Source organism: Cadophora gregata (assembly GCF_030347475.1).
Source record: "Cadophora gregata isolate MNR1 chromosome Unknown scaffold_5, whole genome shotgun sequence".
In the NCBI taxonomy this organism is placed as follows: domain Eukaryota; kingdom Fungi; phylum Ascomycota; class Leotiomycetes; order Helotiales; family Ploettnerulaceae; genus Cadophora; species Cadophora gregata.
The window spans coordinates 1,074,548-1,102,022 of record NW_026695928.1 but is presented as its reverse complement, the minus strand read 5'-3'; the positions used below and the strand labels follow the sequence as shown (position 1 = coordinate 1,102,022).

The 27,475-nt window shown below is 47.7% G+C and overlaps 8 protein-coding genes across 9 annotated transcripts; 5 read left to right on the top strand and 3 right to left on the bottom strand.

Annotated features, from left to right (window-relative positions):
- Positions 1-530: 530 nt before the first annotated feature.
- Positions 531-15,356, top strand: ONS95_011138 (uncharacterized protein; the record flags this gene model as incomplete). The annotated part of the gene is made up of 4 exons (XM_058504737.1): positions 531-1,449; positions 1,510-11,483; positions 11,536-14,955; positions 15,013-15,356. The coding sequence occupies 4 exons, from the start codon at positions 531-533 to the stop codon at positions 15,139-15,141; spliced, it is 14,442 nt and encodes a 4,813-aa protein (XP_058359293.1). The 3' UTR covers positions 15,142-15,356.
- Positions 15,357-15,438: 82 nt separating this feature from the next.
- Positions 15,439-17,869, top strand: ONS95_011137 (uncharacterized protein). The gene is made up of 5 exons (XM_058504736.1): positions 15,439-16,357; positions 16,447-16,758; positions 16,809-17,043; positions 17,098-17,744; positions 17,806-17,869. The coding sequence occupies exons 1-4, from the start codon at positions 15,957-15,959 to the stop codon at positions 17,734-17,736; spliced, it is 1,587 nt and encodes a 528-aa protein (XP_058359292.1). The 5' UTR covers positions 15,439-15,956; the 3' UTR covers positions 17,737-17,744; positions 17,806-17,869.
- ONS95_011136 (uncharacterized protein) lies at positions 17,747-19,230 on the bottom strand. The gene is made up of 4 exons (XM_058504735.1): positions 18,871-19,230; positions 18,573-18,816; positions 18,308-18,521; positions 17,747-18,255 (listed from the first exon to the last, which is right to left on the bottom strand). The coding sequence occupies exons 1-4, from the start codon at positions 18,913-18,915 to the stop codon at positions 17,826-17,828; spliced, it is 933 nt and encodes a 310-aa protein (XP_058359291.1). The 5' UTR covers positions 18,916-19,230; the 3' UTR covers positions 17,747-17,825.
- Positions 19,231-19,471: 241 nt separating this feature from the next.
- ONS95_011135 (uncharacterized protein) lies at positions 19,472-21,004 on the top strand (the record flags this gene model as incomplete). Its single annotated transcript, XM_058504734.1, has 1 exon — positions 19,472-21,004. The coding sequence occupies one exon, from the start codon at positions 19,472-19,474 to the stop codon at positions 21,002-21,004; it is 1,533 nt and encodes a 510-aa protein (XP_058359290.1).
- A 584-nt stretch (positions 21,005-21,588) lies between these two features.
- Positions 21,589-22,220, top strand: ONS95_011134 (uncharacterized protein; the record flags this gene model as incomplete). The annotated part of the gene is made up of 3 exons (XM_058504733.1): positions 21,589-21,650; positions 21,714-21,848; positions 21,914-22,220. The coding sequence occupies 3 exons, from the start codon at positions 21,589-21,591 to the stop codon at positions 22,218-22,220; spliced, it is 504 nt and encodes a 167-aa protein (XP_058359289.1).
- On the bottom strand, positions 22,201-24,899 carry ONS95_011133 (uncharacterized protein). 2 transcript variants are annotated; one of them, XM_058504731.1, is made up of 8 exons: positions 24,706-24,899; positions 24,167-24,656; positions 24,075-24,112; positions 24,003-24,024; positions 23,575-23,953; positions 23,225-23,526; positions 22,632-23,174; positions 22,201-22,531 (listed from the first exon to the last, which is right to left on the bottom strand). In XM_058504731.1, the coding sequence occupies exons 2-8, from the start codon at positions 24,293-24,295 to the stop codon at positions 22,442-22,444; spliced, it is 1,503 nt and encodes a 500-aa protein (XP_058359287.1). In that variant the 5' UTR covers positions 24,296-24,656; positions 24,706-24,899; the 3' UTR covers positions 22,201-22,441. The 2 variants fall into 2 exon arrangements, with proteins under 2 accessions (XP_058359287.1, XP_058359288.1); XM_058504732.1 differs by lacking the exon at positions 24,075-24,112 and having other exon boundaries at positions 23,575-24,024; positions 24,113-24,899.
- Positions 24,900-25,120: 221 nt separating this feature from the next.
- ONS95_011132 (uncharacterized protein) lies at positions 25,121-25,774 on the top strand (the record flags this gene model as incomplete). The annotated part of the gene is made up of 2 exons (XM_058504730.1): positions 25,121-25,169; positions 25,245-25,774. The coding sequence occupies 2 exons, from the start codon at positions 25,121-25,123 to the stop codon at positions 25,772-25,774; spliced, it is 579 nt and encodes a 192-aa protein (XP_058359286.1).
- A 115-nt stretch (positions 25,775-25,889) lies between these two features.
- ONS95_011131 (uncharacterized protein) lies at positions 25,890-27,221 on the bottom strand (the record flags this gene model as incomplete). Its single annotated transcript, XM_058504729.1, has 1 exon — positions 25,890-27,221. One exon carries the CDS (start codon positions 27,219-27,221, stop codon positions 25,890-25,892), a length of 1,332 nt encoding a protein of 443 aa, XP_058359285.1.
- Between the last annotated feature and the right edge of the window lie 254 nt (positions 27,222-27,475).

The following is a 27,475-nucleotide window of genomic DNA, read 5'->3' as shown; positions in this document are numbered from 1 at the left end:
TGTCAGTTTGCTCACGGCGAACGGCGCCTTTCTAAATCTTCTGCCGCCCCCACGGATATGATATGATATGCACAAGGATGCCAGTACGTCACGAAGACGCTGGCGGGCCGATGCTATCCCAGCAATCGAGTCACGCCTCCGACTGCTGACAATGCCACTCCAAACATAAGAAGCAAATACAAGCGCAGGACACGAAGCCCTTCGTTTGGGCAGCACAGTCCTGTTGGCCGCAATACACACCAATATCGTACACCTGGTGGAGGTGACTGACTGATGGACAGAATCGCAAGAACTCACCACTAAGATTCATCCTATTTCCAAGCGGGTGGAGCCTTCACTACTTTACCACACCTCTTTGATGAGCACGTGAAGCGACTTAGAAGGAACTCTTGACATTTGCCAACGCTCCCATCTTAGATATCGGTCGGTATTTAATTCGACCTCTTCTTCTCCTTCTTTTTCGAACGAGCGATCATTTCTGCCGACCATATATTTTGCTCAATCATGAAAATCTAAATTCCGTGGCAGCTATGACCGAACGACTTTCCATCCTCAATGACCCTCCCTCAATTTTGGAAGGGCCCCGGCTCCTGCATAAGCTGATCCAATGGGAGAAGCACAGCCAAAATCTCGCGATCGACTTTACCAGCAACAGAACCAGGAAACGATACAGTTATCATGATATCCAACTTTGTGTGGCAGCTTTGGAATCACGAATTCGCAAGTCCTTGAGGAAGTCCCAAACAAGCGATTTGTCTCGTCAACATATTATTCCCATCCTACTTCCTCAATCGCCAGGCTTGTACATTTCTCAGCTGGCCATTTTACAGTCAGGAGGCGCATTCTGTCCTATCAACCTCGATGCACCTAAGGATCGCATCAAATTCGTCGCCGGCGATGTCTCAGCGAGCCTCATCATCACAACACCGGAATTCGAGAATACTGTTACTTGGGAAAATGGCCCAATCGTTGTCCTTGTGGATGAGTTCCCTGATATTACGTATGAGCTGGTGAAGGGGAGAGTTGCCACACGTGATGTAACTCCGGACGATATCTCGTACGTGATGTACACATCTGGATCGAGTGGAACCCCGAAAGGTGTCGCTGTCAGCCATATGGCAGTTTCACAGTCCCTCTTAGCACATGAGATGCATATTCCTCGCTTCGATAGATTTCTCCAATTTGCTGCACCATCTTTCGATGTTTCAGTATTCGAGATCTTCTTTCCACTCATACGAGGTTCGACCCTGGTCGGTTGTGGACGAAGCCAGCTTCTCAATGATCTCCCAGGGATGATGACTGAATTGGAAGTTGATGCGGCGGAGCTTACACCAACTGTTGTCGGCTCCCTCCTCCAGAAGAGATCAAACGCTCCTGGACTGAAGCTTCTCTTGACTATTGGAGAGATGCTCACGTCGCCCATTGTTAAGGAGTTTGGAGGATCTGAAAGTCAGTCTAACATGCTCTATGGCATGTATGGCCCGACTGAGGCAGCTATTCATTGTACAGTGTATCCCAGAATGGAGGCAGATGCGAAGCCTGGAAATATTGGAATGCCTTTTGCTTCCGTTTCAACTTTCATTGCTGCTGCGAGCACATCCGTGGATGATGCTGCGAACCTCCAGTTCTTGCCCATTGGTGAACTTGGTGAGCTAGTTCTTGGTGGTCCACAACTTGCCCAAGGTTATCTAAACCGAGAAGAGCAGAACAGGGCAGCCTTTGTACATTACAATGGCAGGAAGTACTACCGAACTGGTGATAAAGCACGACAGCTTGAGAATGGGACCATTGAAATCCTTGGACGTATGAGTGCTGGACAGGTGAAGCTTCGTGGCCAAAGGGTAGAACTGGGTGAGATTGAGGAGGTAGCCTACAAGCATTCTGGTCTAAAGACTGTTGTGGCTGTTGTGCTCAATGGTGTACTCATAATGTTTGCCTTGACAGATGACCATTCGATCACGTTTGGGAGTGTGATGGAGACGTGTTCCAAGTGGCTGCCAAAGTTCATGGTGCCGAGCGAGGTCGTACTTCTGCAGAATTTCCCATATTTGCCGTCTGGCAAGGTGGACAAGAAAAAGCTGGAAGCAGACTACCAAGCTCATCGAACATCGTCAGGGAATGCTCAAACCCTATCTACCAAAACAGAACGCATCGTGAAAAGGGTTCTTGAGGAAGTTCTTGGTGACTTTTCAGTGGGCACTCGGCTTGCTGCTGCAGGCTTAGACTCTCTTGTTGCCATCCGGGTAGCATCAAAATTGCGAGGCTCAGGCTTCAATGTCAGTGCTGTTGCTGTGCTACAAGCCGAGACCTTCGAGTCACTCGTCGAGCTTTGCGAAAATTTCATGGATATTGCGTCAGCACAGAAAGTCCAGGTGGCTCCTACCAGACATAAGATTGAAACTGTGCTGAATGGCCACGCGAAAGATGTCGACTACACGTCACAGTGCACGCCACTTCAGTCCGCAATGCTGTCAGAAACTGCCATGAAACGAGAAGCATATCGAAACTGGATTGAACTAAAGCTACCAGGCATTACAGATGTGGAAGAAGTAATTTCAGTCTTGCATGATCTGGCTGATTCTAATCCGATCCTGAAAACTGGTTTTGCGGAACCCCATGCTCACAATGGATATGTGCAGATCATTTGGAGAGAGTTGGAGGATTCCCAGATTGAAGTTGTGAAAACTCTCCGCTACGAATTTGACGAGTCCAAAGATATCTCTTTGCATCGCCCCATTCGATTCCAGATTCTACAAGCAGAGTCTATGACAAGAGTTTTGATCCACATCCACCATGCCCTATACGATGCATGGTCTCTTGAGTTGTTGCTTGATGACCTCAATGCGTTGTTGTCGAACGCCTCGCTTCCCTGCCGCCCGCCATTTACCGATATTGTTGAGTGCTACCAGAACGGTCCCATCTCATCTGATAACTGGTCTTCGAAAGACTATTGGAAAGATCATCTCGCCCTTTTGGACGTGGCTCAAATTCCCAACTTCCACTCAAAAGAATCTCCACCTCCTTCGCTAGCTATTGAGCGGCTGCAGACATCCCTTTCGACGCCAAGTATCGAGGCAGCTTCTCGTCGTCTGTCAGCTAGTCCACAGTCATTATTTCAAGCTGCATATGCTCTTGTACTGAGCTCATATGTGGGCGCCTCCGACATTTGCTTTGGGACAGTCTTCTCTGGTCGAACGCTTCCAATCGAAGGGATCGAAGACATCGCAGGACCCTGCCTTACAACACTACCAATTCGGATCGACCTCTCAACCTCCGCGAATGTTCAAGACTTAGTCCAAGAGCTGCATTCGACGAACAGAAAGCATTTGGAACACAGCACTCTTCCCCTGCGTGACATCAAAGCCACAAGTGGGGTCAGTCCTCGACAGCTGCTCTTCGACACATTGCTCATCTGGCAACAGACTCTGCACAGCTATGATCACAAGCGAGAGCATGTCATCCTCGTTGATACGGTGGATAACCTCGAATTCAATCTGACTTTGGAAGTTATTCCAGGCCTTGGAAACATTGAGTTGAAAGCGAATTTCCAGCAGTCATTACTCCCAGCGTCGCAAGTACGTATGCTGCTGCAACAAGTAGAACAACTTACACGAGCCATCATTGAGGATTCGAAAACCTCACTTGAAACAATTTTCAACTGTCTCGATAAAAGCGTCTCGTCGCTTGAGAACGAGAAGCCTGATACGGAGTTGAAAGGTGGAACGCTTTCAAGCTCAGTTGAGATCATCGCCATCAGGGAACCGGAGAGACGCGCGATCGATTTTGCCACATCGATTGAAAATGAAACAATTATAGTCGAGAGTATATCTTACTTTGAGCTCAACTCGTACTCAAATCAAATTGGAAATTGCCTGCTGGAGGAGTATGGCGTTCTTCCAGATGAGCTTGTTTGCATATGTATGGAGAAATCGATCGATCTTTACGCGTCCGTTCTTGCAACAGCAAAACTTGGTTCTGGCTACCTCCCTCTCACTCCCGATGTACCCCATGACCGACTGGAGCATATTCTACGAGAAGCAAAGGTCAGGGTTGTGGTGGCGAGATCGTCATCCAGACCTCTTTTTAGATTATTCAAATCTATCAAAGTACTCTACATCGATGAAGTCCACCTTTCTTCATTTGCCGTCAGCAATATACCCTCGAGGTCCTCGTCGGATATGATCTCGTATTGCGTCTTCACTTCAGGAAGTACCGGAACACCAAAAGGAGTGCTTGTTACCCAAGGCAATCTTCTCAGCAATCTGGATGTCCTTGAAGAGCTCTATCCTACGGCAAAAGACTCTCGATTCTTGCAGTCTTGCTCCCAAGCATTCGATGTATCGGTGTTCGAGATATTCTTTGCATGGCGAGTGGGCGCAACGATTTGCTCAGCCGTCAAGGATGTTTTATTTCGAGATATCGAGAACGCTATCAGGTTGTTCAAGGTGACTCATTTGAGTCTAACGCCCACTGTGGCTGCTCTGATAGACCCCCGAAATGTCCCTAAAGTGGAGTTCCTAGTCACTGCTGGAGAAGGAGTGACCTCCAAGGTGTTCAATTCTTGGGCAGATAGAGGCCTATGGCAGGGCTACGGCCCAAGCGAGACAACAAACATATGCACTGTGAATCCAAGAGTTACAAAATTGGATAGGATCAACAATATTGGTCCGCCATTCAAGAACACTTCCGCCTTTGTGCTCGCACCTGGACCGGATTTTCTTCCTGTTCCTCGTGGTGGGATCGGGGAGTTCTGTTTTGGAGGCTCACAAGTCTTCCGTGGGTACGTGGACCGCATTCAAGAGGTTGGCAAAATCATTGAACACCCGGAATATGGAAAGCTGTACCGCAGTGGTGATTTTGGGCGCCTAATGCCCGATGGATCCCTTGCTTTTACTGGACGAAAAGACGACCAGGTCAAGCTTCGGGGACAAAGGGTTGAGCTGGGGGAGATAAACAGTATCATCCTTCGGTCGGAAGAAGTGGCAGACTGTGTCACAATGGTCATCAACAACGATAAGGACAATTCGCAGCGCCTCGTATGTTTCTGGACTTCTGGTCGAGCTGGGACTGAAGACTTAAAATGTCTAAATCCCGAATTAGGAGTGATTGCTAGGCTGTATAAGACTTTGAACTCGGCGCTTCCAGCATACATGATCCCATCAGCTGTCATTCCTATATCTTTCATGCCGTCGACTTCACAAGGAAAGATTGATAAGCGGCTTCTGATCAAGCATTTCAACCTCCTTGATGTTGGCTACCTCGACCAGACATCACAAGCATCTACACCTACTTCTGATCACGTATGGACAGAGACCGAAAACTCCATAGCACAGTGTGTTTCTGAAGTGGTTCAATTACCACTAGGCGATGTTGGTCCTGATACATCTTTCTTCAGCCTCGGTATCGACTCGATATCCGCGATCCAGCTGTCCAAAACCCTCACTAAGCAGATACCCTATCGAGTGAACATATCAGACATCTTGACGTTCCCTTCTGTCATAAGGCTAGCAGAGAGACTATCCTCTCAACATAAAGACACCGAGAGAGTTCAAATCCCCGCCACGGAAAATGGAGACTTTGGATTTGACGAAGACTTCGTCGAGGCAACGATAGCCAGTTTCAAGCGTGCTGGTAAAAGCGTGCAGATTATTGTTCCTTGTACACCACTGCAAGAAGCCATGCTATCGGCAGCAGAGGCTTCGTCTGAAAAGCTATACGACAACTTCGTGGCCTTGGACATTCGTGGTAATGCCTCAAAGCTGGAAAGATGCTGGCGGGAAATGGTCCGGCGACATGAGATCCTGCGGACTTGTTTCTTAGCCACGGATATGAAACAGTATCCTTTCGTTCAAGTTGTCCTTAGTGATTACGATCTGAAGTTTACTTCAACAATGTCTGTTGTTGATGTGAAATTGCCAAAGGACTTCGACCCGCCGTACGCACTGAGGTTGATAAAGTCACCGGAAAGGACGCAGCTTGTAATATCTATGCACCATGCTCTCTACGACGGGGTAGCTCTTGAGATACTTTTTGCAGAGATTGAGAAACTGTACCATGATGAGGATCTCTCAACTGCTGTTTCTTTTGCTCCGTTCCTGAGATCAGTGGTGGCATTGGACTTGAACGCGGCCGATCAGTTCTGGGCCTCGAAATTACGTGGCTGTCGCTTCTCAAAACTCGAAAGCAATCAAGGCAGTCCGAAGCTTCAGACGAATGAGAGTCCTACTCGCATCCAGCGATGTAATGGGAAAGCTTCTCTCAGGTGGATTGAGAACAGTACTCGGAAACACAGTACTTCGCTCTTAGCAAATTGTCAAACAGCTTGGGCAGCACTTCTAGCAGAGCAACTGTACGACACTGACATCTGTTTCGGCAACGTTGTCAGCGGGCGTACTATGCCTGTAGACGGCATCGAGCGCCTCGTCGCTCCATGCTTCAACACGATCCCGGTCCGACTCCAACACATCCACAAAACCTCATATCTAGAGGCCTTCCGGAATTTCCAAACTTTCAACGCCGAATCTCTTCCCTTCCAACTGACGCCACTACGCCGCATCCAGTCTCAATTAAGCTCTGATGGCTCTCGCATTTTCGATACCCTTTTTATTTTGCAGCAACCGCAACGAGATCTCGATTCGTCCATTTGGTCCATCATGGACGACAGTGGTGCGATGGATTTCCCTCTCGTGTGCGAAGTAGTACCCAAGCATAGCGATGATACCCTCGAAATTATTTTGCATTCATACACATCTGTCATTTCAGAAGAAGACGCACTTGCTCTTCTAGAAGCTTTCGATGAGAAGCTTCGAGCGGCCTTGGAAAATCCGCGTCATCAAATTCTGTCCCCTACTGTGAAGAACAAGATTTTTGCAAAGATGGACAGTAGGGAGAAGTCGAAGGCGCAAGAATCGAGGCTGGAAACATCATTCCAATCGTTCTCCTCAGAGGAGTTGGAGCTACGGGACGTCATATCGAACTTCACAGACGTATCTTCCGAGAATATCACAAGAGACATGAGTATCTTCAGACTTGGCCTAGACAGTATCAGCACAGTACAGGTAGCAGCTCGCCTCCGGAAACAGGGTCACAAGGTTCTGGCCAGCGACATCCTGGAGAACCCAACCATTGCTAAGCTCAACAGTTTCTTGTCTGGATCGAAATGGGACAATGCTGAGGCAATATCATTCGACTTTGGAGCGTTTGATGAGAAGTACCGAGATCTCGCCTGCTCGAGGATTGGTTTGGAGCCAGAAAAGGTTGAAGCGGTACTCCCATGCACATCCGTCCAGAAAGGCATGCTCGCTCAGACACTACATTCCGAAGGCCTCGAGTACGTGAACAGTCTCTGGTTCCAGCTTCCTAGTGAATTGTCTATACTCCAGCTCAAGAACGCCTGGCACGCCGTGTGTGAGAACAATGAAATGCTTCGAACAGCATTTGCATCAACAGAGGATCCGAAGCATCCATTCGTGATGGTTGTCCGAACAAAAGCAGGCTATCAATTGCCTTGGTATGAAAGCATCGAGGCGGTTCAAGCTTCCAGCGCCGAAGACTTACTCAAAATGCCATGGAGTTTGAGCCTCTTTAAAGAACATGGTGCCAACATCCTCCGCTTCACAGCACATCACGCTCTTTATGATGCACAATCAATCCAGATGCTTCTGTCAGACGTAGCACAAACATACGCAACCCAAAATCCTACCGTTCGATCTCCGGTGGCTCCACTCCTTGGTGCGATATTACAAGAATCGGAGAAAAACATTAATGGGAAGGAATTATTTTGGGAGAAAGAAGAAAACAAGATTATCGTAAATCGATTTCCTGACCTCACGCCACTTCGGGGATCGGACTTAAGTAGTGCTGTTGAGGAACTCACCTCACAACTGTCCTCTTCTAAGCTAGAAGAAATGTGTCGCAGGGACGGAGTCACTGTTCAAGCAGCCACTCAGGCAACGTGGGCTAGACTTCTATTCTTCTACATTGGCGAGAATTCGACGACTTTCGGAATGACTCTCTCAGGGCGATCAGTTCATGAGAATGCGGATCATATTTCATTCCCAAGCATTGTTACCCTTCCAGTAAGATGCAACATCACTGGAACCAACAAAGAGCTGCTATCCCGAACCATGGAATCTAATGCGTTGCTCCACAAGCACCAGTTCACACCCCTAACCTCCATTCAAAGGTGGGCTGGCTATCCGGAAGGCAAGATCTTCGATACTCTTTTCGCATATCAGAAGCTCCCAGATGGTGGTGAGGAAGGGAAAGTGCCATGGACAGTTTTTAAAGAAGAAGCATCCGTGGATTATGCAGTTTCTTTGGAAATTCAGCCAACGAGAAATGACGAGGTGACGCTTCGGTTAACTTTCAGACAAGACCTCATCCCGGTCGAACATGCTGAGCTGCTGTTAAAGCAGTATGACGCATTACTCTTTGATATACTTCAAAATCCTCATAATCCATGCGACGTGGCTCCGCATACATCAGAATCACTGCTATCCATCACGGCTGCGGAGGAGAAAGAGTTGCCCGGTCCGGTCACCCTACTTCACGAATTCGTAGAGCTCGGTGCTCGCGACTTTCCTGGCAGACAAGCCCTGGAGTTTGCTACAAGTCTCAACCCAGAAACTTTCAAAAGTAAATCATGGACGTACAGCCAACTCAACCAGGAAGCAAACAAAATCGCCAACATGCTGCTACAGAGGAACCTCCAGCCTGGACAGATGGTTGCAATCTGCTTTGATAAGTGCGCAGAGGCGTCTTTTGCTATCATTGGTATCTTAAAAGCGGGGTGTGCGTATGTAGCACTCGATCCCAATGCGCCAGGAGATCGTTTGAAATTCATTGTGGAAGACTCTGGAGCCAGGATGGTGGTTACCGCTGGCAAGCCTGGTCAGAACATGAAGCAGATGTTGAACGGAGACATGATCATTAACCTGGACTCGTCAGATGTTCTTGTTGACTGCTCCTCTGAACAGCCCAAATTACTTCGCGATATCACTCCTGAAGATGTCTCGTACTGTCTTTACACCTCTGGAACCACCGGTACACCAAAGGGCTGCTTGATCACCCACGAGAATACAGTTCAATTCATGCTCGCTTTCTCTTGCTTATTTGCTGGTCACTGGGATAAAAACTCTAAATACCTACAGTTTGCCTCGTTCCACTTCGATGTTAGTGTCATGGAACAGTTTTGGAGTTGGAGCGTAGGCATATGTGTCGCGTCAGCTCCACGAGATCTGATTTTCGAAGACATCACGGGTGCAATTCAACAACTGGGAATCACTCACATCGATCTCACACCCAGTCTTGCTCGGCTGATTCATCCAAAAGACGTACCTACACTGTGTAAAGGAGCTTTCATCACAGGAGGAGAACAACTCAAGCAAGAAATTCTGGATGTGTGGGGCGAGTATGCCTGTATCTACAATGGCTACGGACCAACCGAGGCGACTATTGGTTGCACGATGTACCCTCGTGTTCCGAAAAATGGCAAGCCGTCAAATATTGGTCCTGCATACATCAATGTTGGAACATTCGTACTCAAGCCCGGCACTGAGCTCCCTGTACTACGCGGTGGTATTGGCGAGCTATGTGTCTCTGGCAAGTTGGTTGGAAAGGGTTATCTCAATCGCCCAGATCTGACAGCTGAGCGGTTTCCCACCTTGAAGTCCTTTGACGAACGCGTATATCGGACAGGAGATCTCGTACGGATCCTTCACGATGGAAGCTTCATATTCCTAGGCCGAGCCGACGATCAGGTCAAACTGCGAGGCCAACGTCTGGAACTCACCGAGATTAACGAAGTCATCAAGAAAGGTGTTGATGGTATCGAAGAAGTCGTCACCCTGGTGCTCAAACATAGCACGCAACAGAAAGAGCAGTTGGTCACATTCTTTGTCACGAGTTCACATTATGACAGTGATAATACTCCAATCTCAGCGATGAGAGATGCCTGCAAGTCTCGCCTGCCTGTATATATGGTTCCTACGCATTTCATTCCCATCAAAGCTCTACCACTTAATGCGAATAATAAAGCTGATTCCAAGCAACTTGCGGCCATGTATGATGAGTTCAAAGTCGAGGATCTACAGAGACTGAGCCAAGCTGGCCAAAGTTCCGATATGTGGTCCGATAGCGAGCAGCAAGTCATCGACACCATTGGCAAAGTCCTACAAATCGAAAATGGAACCTTGACGGGTGGAACGACGATATTCGAGCTGGGAATAGATTCTATCTCCATAATTGGCTTCGCGCGAGCTTTACAAAACGCTGGATTGAAGAAGGCCAAGCTTTCTCTTGTCAAGAATAATCCCTCCATGAAAGCACTCGTCCGAGCCGTCCTTGAAGGCACCGAAGCTGATCAGGGGAAGGAGAATGCCTACGTTGCAGCAGCACAAAGTATTGCTGCCTTTGAGCAGAGACATATGGTATATGTATGCCAAGAGTTAGGACTCGAGAGTGCTGAGGTTGAGACGATAGTCCCTTGCACGCCGGTACAGGAGGGAATGATCTACCGCTTCTTGGAGAGCCATACGGCGCTTTACTTTAACAAGTTCGAGTTTAAGCTTGATGAAGTTGTTGACTTGGAGAAATTGGTTGCTGCTTGGAACAGAGTTATCGAAAGACTTGAGATCTTGAGGATGAAGTTTGTGGCTACTGATGACGGTTTTGCACAAGTTGTATTGCGCAAAGGAGAAGACTCTGCATACGCTCAGTCTATCGACTATGATACGGAAGAGAAAGCATCTGCTTTGAAAACTCCATATAATCTTACTTTGGACGGACGCACTATGAGATTACAGATGTTCCACGGACTATACGACGGGAACAGTCTGACAATGCTCCTCCGCCGCGTGGTAGACGAATATCATGAGCAGGAATCAATCGAATATGGCCCTTCCTTCACATCCCTCCTCCCGTACGGACCTCTTGCGAAGGATCCAGGAGCCAAAGAGTTCTGGATATCGCAATTTAAAGACTGGTCTCCTAATCAAGTGCCCGACGATCACAAATCAACAGCCGACATAATTGCAACTAGTACTGTGAACAACCTCACTGGGTTTGATTCTCTACGGAAACAGCTTGGCGTCACTCCTCAAGCCTTGGTACAAGCAGCATGGGTCTCAGTGCTCCCGACCATCGCCTCAACGAATCTCACAATCGGCATTGTTACATCAGGCCGCGCCATTGATTTTGACGGCGCACATCAAGTCATCGGTCCGCTATTTAACACTGTTCCATTCCACATCTCACTTCAACCCGGTGACAAGTCATCCGAGCTAGTGACAAAATGCCATGAGTTTAACATGCAAATGCAGGACTTCCAGCATACACCATTGAAGGATATCCAGAGATGGAGTGGTGCCAGGCCGGGACAAAGTCTTTTTGATACGTTGTTTGTGTTTCAGAGACCGGAGGAGGAGGATGAAGGATTTGCGGAGGGTTTGTGGCGAGAAGTTCAGGATGAGATGGTCGCTGATGTGAGTTCATATTTGTCCTCCAGTTGCTGGAAGTGAAGCTAACCTAGAGCAGTATCCGTTGGCTTTCGAGGCTGTATTGAGCTCAGACAGCAGCAAGCTTTCTTTGACTATCGTGGCTCAAGGCACGGCTATCACAAATTCAACAGCAGTGGACCTTCTTCAGCAATTTGAGAAGGCGATGGTTGACATGCTTGAAAGTTCAGGAGAGAACCTCATTTCAGGCCTGGGTGACAATAATGAAGTACAATGTCGAATCAAAGCCGCGCCTACAGCTAAATTCGGGGTCGGTGATGCACAAAAAGACAGCTTCACATGGACAGAAAAGGCCAAAACCATCAGATCAGAGGTCGCAGCACTTGCCAACCTCGCTGAAGATAGCATCAAAGAAGGTTCCTCAATCTTCGAGCTCGGACTAGACAGCATCGATGTCATCAAACTTGCTTCTCGACTAAAAAAGCGAGGCATAGACATACCCGTCAGTGTTATCGTTAAAAGCCAGACAATTGCCAACATCGCCCTCGATATTTCTGCTAAGATCAGCAGCCCAGAGACTGCGACTGGTCAATCGCTGTTGCAGATGAGTCAAGATCTGACGAGATATCTCAAAAGCAAAGATAAGCTTCCAATTAATGTTGAGGCCGTCTTGCCAGCGACACCATTACAGCAGAGTATGGTGAACGAGATGGTGAAGTCGGGATACAAGAGGTACTTTAACGTCGATGGCTTTGAGCTGAGCGAGGGTGTTGAATTGGAGAGATTGAGAGATGCGATCAGGCGCGTAGTCGAGCAATCGTCTATTCTGAGGACGTCCTTTGTGGAGGTGGATGATCCAAAGGCAGCAGTCAGCTTTGCCCAGATGGTGCACAGTCCTGAACAGCAATCTAGGTGTATCTCTTCAGACATCACTACTCTGGAGGAAGGGCAAAGCTTTGCGGACTCTATGAGGACCTTTGAGACGGAATCGGCCAGACTTGCAGCTGAAGATCAACGGTTGCTGCAAGTTCGCTTTATTCAAGCAGACACTTCAAAGCACCTGGCGATCGCTATATCTCACGCCTTGTATGATGGTACCTCTCTGCGATCAATTCATGAAGATATTCAGAAAGCATACAATGGGCAATTATCGTCGCGGCCAGATTTCATGCCGTTCTTACACGAGGTCTTCCAGTCAACTACAGAAGACGCCAAGAAATTCTGGAGGACCACATTGTCGAACCTACCTCTTGCAAAATTCCCACGGAAAGAGTCGGTTGAAATTGATGATTTGAAATTGAGCACAAGGCTGGACCGTCGATCTCAAGTCCCTCTCAAGGACATTGAGATCCTGTGCAAGACAGCAAGAATCACGCTTCAAACCCTGGGCCAGACGTGCTGGGCTCTCGTTCTTTCGCGGCTCATGGGTCAGCTCGACGTTGTTTTCGGATCTGTCCTCTCGTGTCGTGACTCCGAAGAGGCCAGCACTGTCATGTTTCCACTCATGAACACGGTCGCCGTGCGCTCTGTCATCCACGGTAGCCTGGCAGATATGTTGAGATATATGCAAGACATGAGCGACACCACGCGCCAGTATCAACACTTCCCCCTGGGCACTGCTCAAGCGTATGCACTTGCCAGTAGACAAGACTCAGCAGCGTCTAAGGATGCGACACTATTTGATACACTGTTCATATATCAAGGTCGTCACCAGACAAAGGAGGATGGCAAGCTGTATAATTCCGTCTACAGTTCCTCGGATGTGGAGGTCCCGGTTTGCGTCGAGATGGAGATTATGGATGATAAATATATCTCTTGGACTACGGCATGTAAGGCCATTGCAAGAGACAAAACGGAGACTGAAAGTATTCTCGATTCCTTGGATAAAGTGCTGCAAAGAATCGTATCAGCTCCTGAGACTCAGACGATCAGTTCTGCAAAGAACGGTATTTCCGTGTGTGGACTACCAGCTTTTAAAGCCAAGGAGGATCCTAAGAAAACGACAACAGCTCAAGAAACTAGTGCGATTGATACAGAATGGACAAGTACCGAGCTCAGCATACGAGGTGCACTTCATACTCTCTCTGATGTCCCAGAAGACTCGATCTGCAAAGACTCGACAATATTCCACATTGGTCTTGACTCGATCTCCATTCTCAAATTACCAGCACTACTAAAGACTTCTGGAATCAAGCTAAGCGTCTCAGATATTATGAGAGAGCAGACGATATCCGCAATGGCAAAAGCTGCTCATTCGTCAGTGTCTGAGGCCGAGACTTCTCTCGATGTAGACAAAGTCGTCGCTGAATCCACTTCTGATCTCGACTTGGATGCTCTATTGGCGATTATTGAGCAAGAAGTGGGCAACATCCACTATTTCATGCCTGCCACAGCTGGGGAGCAATATATGATTCGCCAATGGCAGGTCTCGCAGGGTGCGATGTTCTACCAGACATTTACGTATGCGATACAAGGTCCCTTGGAGAAAGTAAAGCTTGAGGAGGCTTGGAAGAATCTATTGGCGAGACACGATATCCTGCGGACGGGCTTCATTGAAGTACAGTCGCGGATTCTGCAGATCGTTTTCAAGGATCCGTCGAACGAGGTGATCTATAAAACTCAAGAAAAGTCAGTAAACACTCGGAAATCAAGGGCAGACCTTTGGCTGCCACCAATAAATCTCGTCGTCGAGAACATTGAGGAGTCAGAAGTGGGGGTAAAGTTGGTTCTCCATCATGCTCTTTATGATGGTGTTAGTCTTCCTATCATCATCGACGAGCTACAAGCTCTCTATCGCGGAATCACAATAGAACGGACACATCCGAATTCGAAAATGTTCGTAGCTCAGTCACTATCAGCTGCGCCATTGACAGTCACTCAAGAGAAATGGACATCTTATCTCGGCACCAGCTTTCCAATCAAGTCTCCCTCGATCATCCCAACAAGCAGAAAACGGACAGAAGTTTACCAGCCATCCACACCCATCAAGTCTCTCGGAGAGCTAGCCCGCGATATAGGCGTCAGCACTGACGCACTCTTCCTCGCAGCAATATCCAAGATCCGTGCCCGCCCTGTCAACCATCGAGCCCCAGTCCCACAAGTTGTCTTTGGAATTTATCTCGCTAATCGGGCACCTTTTGGTCCTGACTTGTCGTCACTTGCAGTGCCTACACTCAATCTCTTACCATTGTGCGTCCAGAAGCCACTGGAGCGTAGTATAGAAGATATTGCGAGACATGTGCAGAGTGATATCCAGAAGATTGGGGACAAGGAGATGGTTTCTGCAAGTCTGGAACAGATCTTCGAGTGGACGGGTGTGAGGATTGACTGTTTCGTCAATATCTTGAGGCCTGGTAATGCCTTTGAACCACGAGGCGAAGTTGTCGAAGACAGAGGAGAGTGGAAGCCGGTGCAAGATCTAGGCACGAGAGCAGAAGTTGTGGATAATGAGCCAAATGAGTCGATGGTGAAGAAGTATGTGATGGATGGAGCGTACTTGGTGAGTTTTGACAGAGAAGATGTTATCTCAGAAGATGAAAGACTAACCTCTCTACAGCCATCAATAGATATCGAACTCCGCTACCACGGCGACAAGATCGACATGGGCGTTTTTGCACCGGAGGAAATGCTTTCGATTGCGGGCGCTGAGAAATTGATTGAGGATTTCATTGCCTTCTGGAAATGATATCAAGGTATTGAATGTTGAAGGTACGAATAAGCAGAGATTGATACACTTTGGTTCCAAGATGCCTGATTGTTTATGTTAAAATGGAAGGCTCAAAGGGGATTCGTGAGATTTTCCTTTGTTTACTTCATTAGTTGTATTTTCTTCTCTTCTTTCATTTATTTGCATAGCATTGGCCTTATACCTATTTACTTCTAGCAATTTGAGATTTCTACCCTTTTATTGCATGTGCCTTCATAACTACACGACTTCTCTTCTCACTTGGTCTGAACAACAAAGCCTTTCTAAAGGCTTACCCTCTCGGCTAACTCCCGTCGGCAAGTGGCTCGGCACCGTTTTGATTGGTCCCGAATCCTTGTCTTCGGCAAACGACCCCAAATCGCGGGGTGCATGCCGCTCTCAACACACACAGCTTGAAGATCAACACTGTGAGGTCGGCGGCGTTGCTTGGCCCTCCCCAACATCGTGTCCCGCGTTCATATCATAGGATGCCACTAGAACTGTCATCTTGGCAGGTTGACATCACGATCTTATCGTCGACTGTTCACTGGTCTGATTATGGGTCGCGGTGGGTGCGAAGCTTTGGATGGAATGTCCCATGAGGGTGGGCGAGGCGGAGGGGATATCTTGATCTCTTCTTGTCTGCTTGTGGAGTAGCTTGTTTATCCTTGTTCACATGCTTCATTGCCATTACTCATCTTGGCTTCTGCATAAAGCAAGGCTTGTATGCCCTCCCTGCACTTCTTTAATTCCTTTCCCGAAAATTCCCCAGCTCTATCGAGTGCCTCATCGACTGCTTCCAGACAAAGGAAAATATGGCACACCCGCGAGCATCTCACGGCAGCGACTCCCCCACCACTCTTACATCAACCGCCTTCGAATCTGAGGAAAAGAAATCCAACAACCTCTTCCAGGACGAAGATCCCTCCCATTCGGCAGCGCACGACAGAAAAGGATCTCATGATCTGAATTGGGATGGGCATGATGTCGATTTCAGCAATGTCGACGAGAAGAAGGTGCTGCGCAAGATGGATATCCGACTCTTGCCCATGCTGGCACTGTTATATCTGTTGAGCTTCTTGGATAGAGGCAATATTGGGAATGCGAAAATTGAGGGTTTAACCGAGACATTAAATATTACTGGCCCGCAGTATAATTGGTGCTTGACAGTCTTCTTCTTTACATACTGTGCGTTCGAAGTACCCAGTAATTTGATGTGAGTACCTACTTTTGTCCTTCGGCCTTCTCCCCATTTACTGAGTTTGAAGACTGGAGTAGTGAATAAGTTTACTGACTTTGAAACAGGCTGAAGAAATTACGTCCTTCGATATGGCTTCCATCAATAATGGTAGCATGGGGTATCGTCATGACTCTCATGGGAATAGTGCAGTCATATCACGGCCTCTTGATCGCGCGTATCTTCCTAGGTGTCACTGAAGCAGGTCTCTTTCCTGGTGTTGCGTATTACATTACAATGTGGTATTGCCGACATGAAGCCCAGCTACGACAAGCGCTGTTCTTCAGTGCTGCCAGTATTGCAGGTGCCTTTTCGGGTTTACTCGCGTTTGGAATTGCGAAGATGGACGGTACTGGAGGTTTGGAAGGTTGGCGGTGGATGTGAGTCATTTTCTCCATTTTGAGAGCAGCGAAGTTGACAATCGGTCTAGTTTCATTCTTGAGGGTATTGCTACCGTCTTAATTGCTATCCTAGCATATTTCACGCTTTACGATTTTCCAGATACAGCATCTTTCCTCACGATCGAAGAAAGAGCCTGGGTTGTGCACAGACTTAAATACCAGGGCTCGAAGGGTTCGGGACAGATGGTTGCTGAGACTGAAGGTTTCAAGTGGAAGCATGTCAAAGCTGCTTTCACTGACTGGCAAATCTATGTTGCATTGTGGGTATGTTAAACTCTGTGTCATATCACCTCCAAGCATTTACTGATTCTGCAATAGATGTACTGGGGAATCGTCTGCCCATTATACGGAATCTCACTTTTCCTCCCATCCATCATCCGAGAACTCGGCTACACCTCCAGCACCGCCCAACTTCTCACCGTACCGATCTATATTACAGCAGCATGCATTACGATCGTGGTAGCATACTACTCTGACAAATCTAAATCTGGTCGCGCTCCCTACATCTTCTTGCCGATGTGCGCAATCTTGATCGGCTTCATAATCGCCATCTCGGCTTCCGCTGTCGGTGGACTTCCTGGGCTCGTGTACGCGGGCGTGTTTATCGCAACATGTGGAATCTACCCAGCCTTTCCCGGTAATATCACATGGATGTCTAATAATCTCGCGGGGAGTTACAAGCGTTCTGCGGGCATGGCGATTCATATCGGCGCCGGCAATCTCGCTGGTGCTATGGCGAGTAATTTCTATCGCTCGAATGATGCGCCAAAGTATTTGCTCGGACATGGATTGGAGATTGGGTTTGTGACTATAGGTTTGGTGGCGGTCGTTGTGCTCAGGACGGGGTATAAGAGGATTAACGATAAGCGTGATAGGGAGGGGAATGAGGCTGGGCATAGTCTCAAAGAAATGAGTGAGATGGGTGACAGAGCTCCTACATTTAGGTATATGCTCTGAGAATGAATGTATGAGAGTTACAGCAAGCTTCTAGATTTTTACATACAAAGTTTTTGACCAAATACTTAGGTTTTCGAAAGAAGACGACCTTACTTGACATATTTCCTCCAATCATGTACATCCTTGTACCCCAAGACCTCTCTGATCTTCCGGTTACTTAGAGGAGCCTCGAACTCACCTAATTCCCTCGTGATCTTGACATCAGGACACTCCTTAGCCAAAAATTCATTCGTCGTCAAATCTCTGACAGTAATCGTATCATTAGTGGCGTTGAAAACTTGGAACCCCAACCCGCTTTTCTTGATTGCCAGGTCGCAAATCTGACCGAGATCTCGAGCATCGATATAACTCCATGCATTCCGTTTTCTTGACGAGGGATTGCCCAGGTAAGTAGGGAAGTCCTTCTCGTACTCATGAGGCTCGATCACGTTGCCGATTCGGAAGGCATAGATGTCGGCTTTGAAGCGGCGTGCAAATGTTCGGGCAGTTTTCTCGCCGCAGATTTTGGAGAGTGCATAACTGAGATATCGTTAACATCAATTCGTCTTGAGATTACCGAAATTATACTAACGAGTCTTCTGGATCAACATCGTAGTCTTCCTCGAGTGGGAACGAATGGTAATCTGCATCTCCTTGGGCGAAACAGACACCGTACGTAGTCTCCGAAGACGCAATGAGTATCTTCTTGACTCCAAGTTTGCAGGCTGCTTCAATGACGTTGTATGTACTCCGGACATTTGCCTGGAAGAGCTCCGAATCAGGTACGAGCATGTTTCTCGCATAAGCTGGGACTTTGTCAACATCACTCAGCTGAACGTTCGTGCCAGATCACTCACCAGCAAAATGTATAACGACATCGGGAGCACTTGGGACTGGACCTTCGCTATATCCAGTCATATTAAAATGAGAAGTCAGTGCATTGAAGACTTGTCCCGAATCTGTCAGATCTGTCTTGAGAGTGTAGACATCAACTGATGGGTCCGGGAAAGGGACGAGATCCAAGTTCAGGACTTTGTGGCCTTTGCTGATGAGGTACGGGATGACATGACGACCTGCTTTGCCAGATCCGCCTGTAAAGACCTTAAGCACCAGTTAACATGACATTGATCAACCGTATGGGATGGGATAAGTTACGATTTTCTTCCCGCCAGCAGCTGTGGGCACAGTGTTGTTTGACATCCTCGGTAAATAAAGGGGTTGTTTGTTTACGTTTGGTCAATTGAATAAATTGACACTGAAATTTGTTCTTCTCCAAAGAGTAAGAAATCACCAAGAACTGTGTTTCTTATTTGAAATCAGGAGAGATCGCCGCTGTCAAACAAACGCCAGTGACATCTCTTACGTCAGTGATTCTATCGGGCAGGACCCCTGAAGAGCAAGGCGGTGAGTAATTTTGGGCTGACCTGAATTCTGCCGCTACAGTAGCTTGCTTCTTTTCACGTGTGGTTCATGAGCTTCTTCTATCACATCAAAAATGTATTCATTCTTCAGAATGTCGAGCGTTAATCTCTATTCTGTATGTTGCATAGCGGTGTCTTTTCAAACCCTTGCCTGTTCAAGCAAGCTCATTCGCCCACGATGGTCACACAGCATCAGCTGAGAACGGCCAGTGCCGAACCCCGCAGGGTGCAGGTTGACCAAATGTTAAACAGTACAGCAACAGAACGCCCACACTCTTCTTATTGTCTATGTCCTTGCTGACTATATGATTCTCGTTCATCATCGCTTTTGAACCATGGAACTGAATTTGATTACTCCCGTCCCCAAAGGCGCCGCATGGCAGCCAGGGGATGAAAGAATTCACAATCGACTCTGGAGAGTCACAGGACCTTACGATTCCAATTCCAAGGACCTCAAGTTTCATTGCGTCTCATATGTCTGGGGGCTGGGTGTCGAGAAGAAGGGAGCTTTCTTCAACTGCCAAAGAGACATATCGGATCAAACAAGACCGGTCCTTGAGGCTGTTATCCGAGCTGCCGAGGTGTTGCACCGCGATCTAGGAGGTGAGAAAATTGAAGGATTCTGGATCGATGCACTTTGTATTCCTCATTCAGAGGGGTCGCCAAGATTGAAGACACTTGAAAGCATGGGCTTCATATACAACGCAGCCATGTCAGTGATCATTGCCCTGAAACCTTCCGTCTGGAAAATTGTGCAGCATGCCTCAGCTACAGTCTCGCCAGAACCTTTGTCACTTTCAGACATGCAAGTTCTCGAGGAAGACGCCTGGATCTCTCGAGTCTGGACGTACCAAGAGCTTGTCAACAGTCGCGCAACGTACTTCACAACCCCAGTTTCTGCGGAGAATGCCAGCGTTCAAGTCGTAGTCGAAGCCACCCAATTCTTCAACTGCGTCGGACACTCACTCTCTTGCTACAAGCGAAACAATCACATCTCCGACAGCACTGCTGTGGCAATCTTCCCTAATCTGAACGTTCTCGAAGATACTCTGCTCGACAGCACCTTGAGCGGCTATCTCGAGCGTCCCGCTCTGGCAATATTGTCAAATATCTCGATGCGGACTTTCGACGTAAACTTTCCTCAGAACAGACTACTTGCTTGTATCGGAGCGCTGACGAAAGAAGCCAGTTGGGGTCCGCCATCTTCCAGCTTGGACGATTTAGCAGAGAGGATCATGGGAATCTGTGAGTCGAAAGGAGACTACTCTTTCATCTTTACCTCAGATCGACGGAGTGAAATGGGTGGTAAGGCTTGGCGGCCAAATATGGCAGCGGGTAAAGTTAGTGATGGTCCTACTCATCTTGTCCCTATCATCAACTGGTACATCCATAGTGATCCATTTGGTGAGACTCAACGGGCGCGGAAAGATGCAGATGGTTTCTGGCTACAGGATATGGTCCCTCTCAAGCTGGCACGGAGTATGTCTGCGGAAGCAGTAGTAGGGCTTGACAAATTGCTCTGGGGGTATACAGATCCAAAGGACCTCAAAATTCGTAGCAAAGGCATGTTTGGCCAGGAAGACAAGAAAGAGGAGGGCAATGCCGCTTTGGTGAGATTTCTAAAGCAGGTTGGTTTCGACGGCTGCTGCGAACCACTAGTTTGCGAAACCGGTTTGTTCTTTGCCCAGAATGACCTTGGGAACTTGGAAGATATTGAAATATTTGCCGCCACAAACATAGGGTACTATTTTGGTGCTCCCGGGTTGGCTCGGTGGAAAGAAGGTCCTGGACGGGATGCGAGATATTGCGCTGGTGTATTTGTGGGGCTTGTGAAGAAGGAGCTTTCTCAATCGCTGCTGATGATCTAGAATGGAAAGGCATCCTTCACTTCCTAGTATCTATCAAATTATCCTCTGTGCTATATCGTGTCTCTCTTTATCCCCTCAGCTGCCGAAAACACACTTTTCCAGGGCACGGCGCTGAAGCGAGGCGCTAAGGCTGCCTGGACGACAACGCAGTATTCAAATTTCAGCGTTCTTCGCTTAAATACAGGGTCTCGCTACAGGTGTGTTTGATGCGGCAGTTGAGGGGATAAGGTGTATGTGCCCAGAAGACCCCGGTCGAAGTGGTGAACATCCAGCCCAGCCTATCTTGGGACTTTGACGGCGCACCGAACACAATCTAACGGGGTAGAGGTTCTTCTTTGCCTACGGGACCGGTTCGAGCCTTCCCATACTTCTGACGTGTAGCGGAGGAGTAGTCGAGCCAGTTTTTAGACAGTGACCGGCGGAAGTGCCAAAAAGCTGGTCTCCCACAAGCCAGCTCAGATGTCAATTTCGCTTTTTATTTCTCGAACCACTTTCTGTATAAAAGAACATAATAATTGCTCTGAAGTTCCTTATTCAAATAAGAAATCTACACACTCGTAGTTCTCGAAGGCAATAACCCAAAAATGCGACACGTAAATACCGTAAATCGACGAACTCAGCCTGTGTACGACCCGCTGCCCGTACGGTATGCTAACACACCTCCACACATAGAATCAGCAAAATAGATTTTACTGACACCGGAACGCAGATACCCCAACCCCGCCACAGAGCGGCTATTCGAATTTTGGAGAAACAATAACCCTCGCAATGTGATGGTTCCTTACCCACTAGAGTACGAAGAGGAGGTTTATTATCAATGTGACCGATGGCAAAGTGTAAATTAGTAAGTGAAGCTGGCACTAACAGCCTTATCATGTATATGTATATGTATGCTTACCTCTTATAAAGCCCTTGTCTTGACTACGTACTTTCCATCAACTTTGGCCAACCCATAACAGATGAATTTGATCGATTCGTAATCCTCAATGGCATGGGTATCAAGGCAATGAAGTTAGCCACTAGTGTTCTTGGGTTCCTGGAATCAAGATTAGGAATTGAAAAGGAAGTCGCGTGGCAGCCGTGGGATGACGAGCAGAAGAAGTGTACTGGGTGTAGGACTTGCTCTAGGGCAGATCATGTAGCAGCTGTGGACAATGTGGTGCGTTCTTTGAAGCGCGTGTGGAGGACAATTTGGTGGGATATTATGTCGTCGTGATTTTGGAGAAAATGAAATGAATATCTAGAGAGCCTTTCTCTGCGAGGGGCTGACGATCATAAATAGCAACTCGTCGTCTATTGTGTTCAGGATATCTGCAAATTTGATCAAACACTGGTTTCCCGTACCTGCTAGAAATGATCACCGAGACTGAACTGTCACAAGATGAAGCATGCGTTCCCATATTCGCGCGTTGCCATAATCATAATCGGACAAGCTTTCTATATAATGGGACTGGTAATTCCATAACCCTCTAACATCCGTATCGCCACCGCCTCTCCGCTCAAATATGCACCCGTAGCTGTTCCGCACTATTTGCATGTCAGCACTGCAGGCAATCCCCCCAAATGATGGAATCGCTTCCCGGACTACTAGAAACATTGAGTGGAATGTTTAAGAGTGGTAACATACCTCATCGAATGGTGCACAATGCTCACCCGCAAACCACAATCTCCTTTCCGGGACACCCCTCCTCATCGCCTCCACATCACCACTCGCATCCTTCGCTCCCACCTGGAAATTACAATAGCTTCCAAAGCCACTCAACTCATCTTTCTGCCACTCCGTCGACAAAATAGCCTTGATCACACAATCGGGATTCGAAGCGGAGTAGTTTGGCAGCAGAGAGATGTACGGCATGAAGAAATCGGAGAGGAGAGCGTGATGTTCGGAGTCTGGGAGGCCGTGGACGAGGCTTGTGATGTAGGCTGAGCAAGGGCCGTAGAGGTAGGAGATAAGGGTCGGATGAGCATTAGGTGGTGTGAAAGAGGCAAGGTTCCAGCATTCGATTGGGAATCGTTCTGGGTTTGTTCTGAGTGAATAGGTGGGAGACAGCCAGTTCGTGTAACCTGGGAAAGTGTCGTTCACTTTCGCAAGTTCGGAAGGGGAAAGGGTAGGATCAGGTTCAGTGGTGGGTGGGTCAATCCAGAAGGCTGATGGGAAAGTGATGTAGACCTGTATTGTCAACTTATCTCATTCTTCGAGGGTTAAGAAGTTCGGCTTACCTTCTCCAAGTGCCCAACTGACACTCCATCAATACCTGTGAGAATTCTTTCCGGGAGACTGGGCTGGAACACATCTTTGTTTCGCTTCAACCAACCAAGAGGAGTTGTCATCAAAACTTCATCGAACGCTAGACGTTCTCCTTTCTCTGTATGGATAACAACATGACTCCCCTCAGCTTCTCTCTCCAGAGTTTTAACAGCTACAACCTTTTCTCCAAGGCGAACTTTGGCTTTATCCAGTGGCAGTCTTGCAATCTCCCCAAGAATTGCCTCCCATGTTGTCTCAACAAACATTTCGCCACCTGAGAATGATGAGCGATCATCTACTTTCAAGATCTCTGTAAACTTACTACCACCGCAACACTCTTCCATCCAAGAGAACTTCAAACTCTGTGTATGGACAGGATCACCAATATAAGCTCCCCACATTTCAGCCATTTGCATCAACAATTCCCTTTCCTCATTTCGATCTGAAAATCTTTCTCTGGCTTTCTTTTCAAGGTAGTCACGCAAGCTCTCTGTCTCTGAGATATCTTTGCAATTCTTGGCACTGTGAGCCATAGCGCTTTCAATATCCTCCCAGAGGATGGTAGAAAGTTCGTCGGTTTTTGCGGCTGGCAAGAGTTTTCCCGATGAAGAGTATATGTTTTGTTTGTCGTTCCAGCTGTGCAGTGGAGTGTTGGTTTTCCTTGCGAGATCAAGGATCGGAAAGCGGCCTTCTGCGTCGGACTGTTTTTACATTAGAACATCACTCTAATACTCGGGGAACAAAACTTGCTGAGTGTATCCAGTTTGGCCCACTCGTGAAGATATTAGCTTCTCTCGATAAAGGAGTTTGTTGAGGACCTACATGTCTACTCTGTAACCAAGCTTGTCACTTTGACATACCTAATACATGATATTCAGCCTCAATTTGAAGATTGACTGTCAATAGAGGCATACTCTCCCACCAATTCTATCTCTTGCTTCTAAAATAGTTACTTGACATCCGTTCTGGAGCAAGACCTCTGCACATCTCAACCCAGACACCCCAGCGCCGACAACACAGATGTGCGGCTCTAAAGGTGACATTGTAGCTCAACTAATCATATCAGGTTCACAAAGGTTCTTTATGAACTGCTTTATATCCAGATAGCAACAGAAACAGATCGAGAGGAAAATGCTCTTGGTCTTAAATGCAGCCGGATATCACTCTCGGGGTTCTGATAGAACAGAGCAGAGAACGAAAGCAAAAACTCAAAATCAAGGTGAGAGTACCCAGCAGCGCTTCGAGAGAAAGCCAAGTGTATCTTGCCTCCAAGACTTCAACAGATTGCCGGAAAAGAGAAGAAAATAGTGGGTCAAGTTGTCAATGGAGCCGTCTTCCCGATCCGGCAGGTCTATGCGGACCAGTTGCATTCAAGTGTAGATTTTTGGACCTTTCAGCTGCCATCTTAGGTAGAGTAAGCGTCTCGAAACTCGTGAGGTGGGAACTTTTGTACCCATGGATAAGTTACTGTAAGCTCGATGGGTCACTCTGGAATATTGCAGTGCAAGGTCTAGGAAATAGCAAGTCTTCCAAGATCCAGATGCCTAACTCTAGGTTGTGGCAATGATGTGACAAAACTGCCTCGGAGGCAATAGAGATGGATGTTAATATCCCGAATGCCTGAGAAAGTGAAAGCAGTGGTGGACAACGAAATACTGATCACAGACTGTGATCAAGAAGTCCCTACATAATGCCAAGACATGGACGGCGGGGTTGAAATTTACCCCACTATGAGGCACATCACGCCCTCCTCTTGATGACTTGACGATAAGATTGATCCATAACTCCGTACACTACACTGAGGAATCTATGTAATATTGATACTGCCCTCAAAATCTCATCACAGAATTTCCCAGCATCCAGTCGCAATGCCAGCTTCCAAAGAAGAAATCATAATCCGGCACGCACGCCGTGAAGGTCAGTTCCCCGTCGCCGTCGCGAGGACATGGTGAAGAGAAGTTCAAGAGCAATTGCTGACATTGAAACATATAGATGTTCCAACAATCCTTCAGCTCATCCAGGAACTAGCCGACTACGAGAAAGAGCCCAATGCAGTAGAAGCCACACCCGAACTTCTCGCCTCAACAATAGCATTCGCACCTTCTCCCTCTTCTTCCACCGGTACGTCTGCACCCGTTGACGAAATCGAAACCGAAAGCATCTCCTCCTCCCGTCCCGCCCGCTGTCTCCTCCTCTTCACACCCAGCGGCGAAGCCGCCGGAATGGCTCTCTACTTCTACAACTACAGCACTTGGAAGGCACGACCGGGGATCTACCTTGAGGATCTGTTCGTCAGGGAGAGGCATAGAGGAAAGGGGTTTGGTCAAAAACTGATCAAGGAGTTGGCGAAGGAAGTAGTAGACATGAAGGGTGGACGCTTAGAATGGTGTGTGCTGAAGTGGAATACACCTAGCATTGGATTTTATGAGAGCGATAGGATTGGTGCGAGAGCAATGAGCGAATGGCAGACCATGAGGGTCGATGGGGAGGGTTTAAAAAGATTAGCTGAGGGGGCAGACTGAGTAATTGAATATCGTGCTACGGTATGAAAGTGGGAATTGGCTGGATGTATAGTACAAAAGTCTACATGATATATACATAGATCATTCATTCTCTTCGGATATTGATCTCTATTTGCTAAGCGAAATGCCCAGATGCTTCTTCTTTCAAAGTACGCTTTACGTCTCTGTTCCGCAATTTGTCCTTCCCAGCTTGACTGAGACTCTGCGGTAGTGTGTCGAGCCCTTCGAATAATTCCTCTTCAGCACGGGTAGGCTTCGCAACAACTCCTTCTAAGGCGCGCGATTTCTGCCCACCCCAGATGATCTCCCACTTCCTGTTGACATCGTCATATGTCATTGTCGGTGTCAAGCTCCAGATAGATGCATAAAGCCTACGAAGTGATCGATTGCGGATCTCGATCTTTTCAACTTCAGAATGTTCGATTGGAGGATTCAGCTCATCCAGCTGTGCCAACCTATTTGCTTCTCTTCCAATTTCCACCTGCTTTCGTTTCTCCTTCCTAGCACGAAGTTCCGCTTTTTTCGCCTTCGAAGCTTCTAAACCATCATCCATGATTATTTGTACTCCATTTTCAGTCTGAAATTCATAGGACTTGGACGTTTTGGGTCTTGCGGGCGCTTGGAAATACTGCAGTAGTTCCTTATTTTTCTCGTCTGCCGAAAGTTCCTCCGTATCTATTGATATGGGTTTCCGTCGGACTGGCTGTGCTTCCAAAGGGGCAGCACCTGTCGCAAGATCCCGCAGCCTCTCCCATTCGATTCGAGGTATCGGGGGCAGTATCTTGTCGAGGGTAGCTATCCACCATTTCCTTTGAATAGACTTCTTTGACTTCGCTGGCAATGGTCGACCCCATATATTCTCCTTTGGTATCTTTGGTTTCAATTGCCGTAGCTTTCCTTTGTGCGCTTCCACCGGTTGATTTTCTTGCTGGGTCTTGATGAAATGGTACAACTTCTGGCTCGGCATGCCTTCTGGCTTGCTTGTTTCCTTTGGTCTGTTGATCAGATCCTGGAGCGCTGATGCATCTTTCGGGAGAGTATCCTCGTCAGGTTGGAGGAGTTGGTTCAGAAGAATTCGTTTTCTCTCGCCCTCGCGACCATGTACAGCCAGTAAGATCTTCTTCAACGCATCCATATCCCCATTGCCAGCATTCTCTAACACCTTCCTCGATCGTTTTGCCTTCTGCAGACGCTGCTTTGTAAAATCACTTGTTGGATCTCCCTTGAGAGCGAGTTTTGATGATTTTGCGCGAGAAGTCCGGAATCGACTTTTGATGCGTTCGTATGTATACCTTCTGGCAAATGAGTCTGGAAGGTATCCTGCTGCTCGTAGAAGAGCTCTGTAAGTCGAGATAATAATGTCTTCTGAAGCGTCGAGCCGGCGTTCTGGCGGAACCCATGGCCGCGCAATTGATGACCATCTTTGAAAACGTTGTGATCTGTGCATTGGAAGTGCTGTGAATGGGAACTCAGGTTGAGCTGGTAACCACAGACCAAGCTAGAAATGAAGCTTATTGGAGGCGGTTGATGCCGCGAATCCGAGGCTTCAAGACTCGTCAAGCTTGATGAAACAACTGGATGTAAACAGTGAAGGACCAATGAAAGCGAGAGGAAAACCAAGGAATTGTCACTCGGGACTAAATGGCCCACTGCAAGTCAGATATGCTGCAAACCAGTGACATCCCATTGTTTTGTGAATAG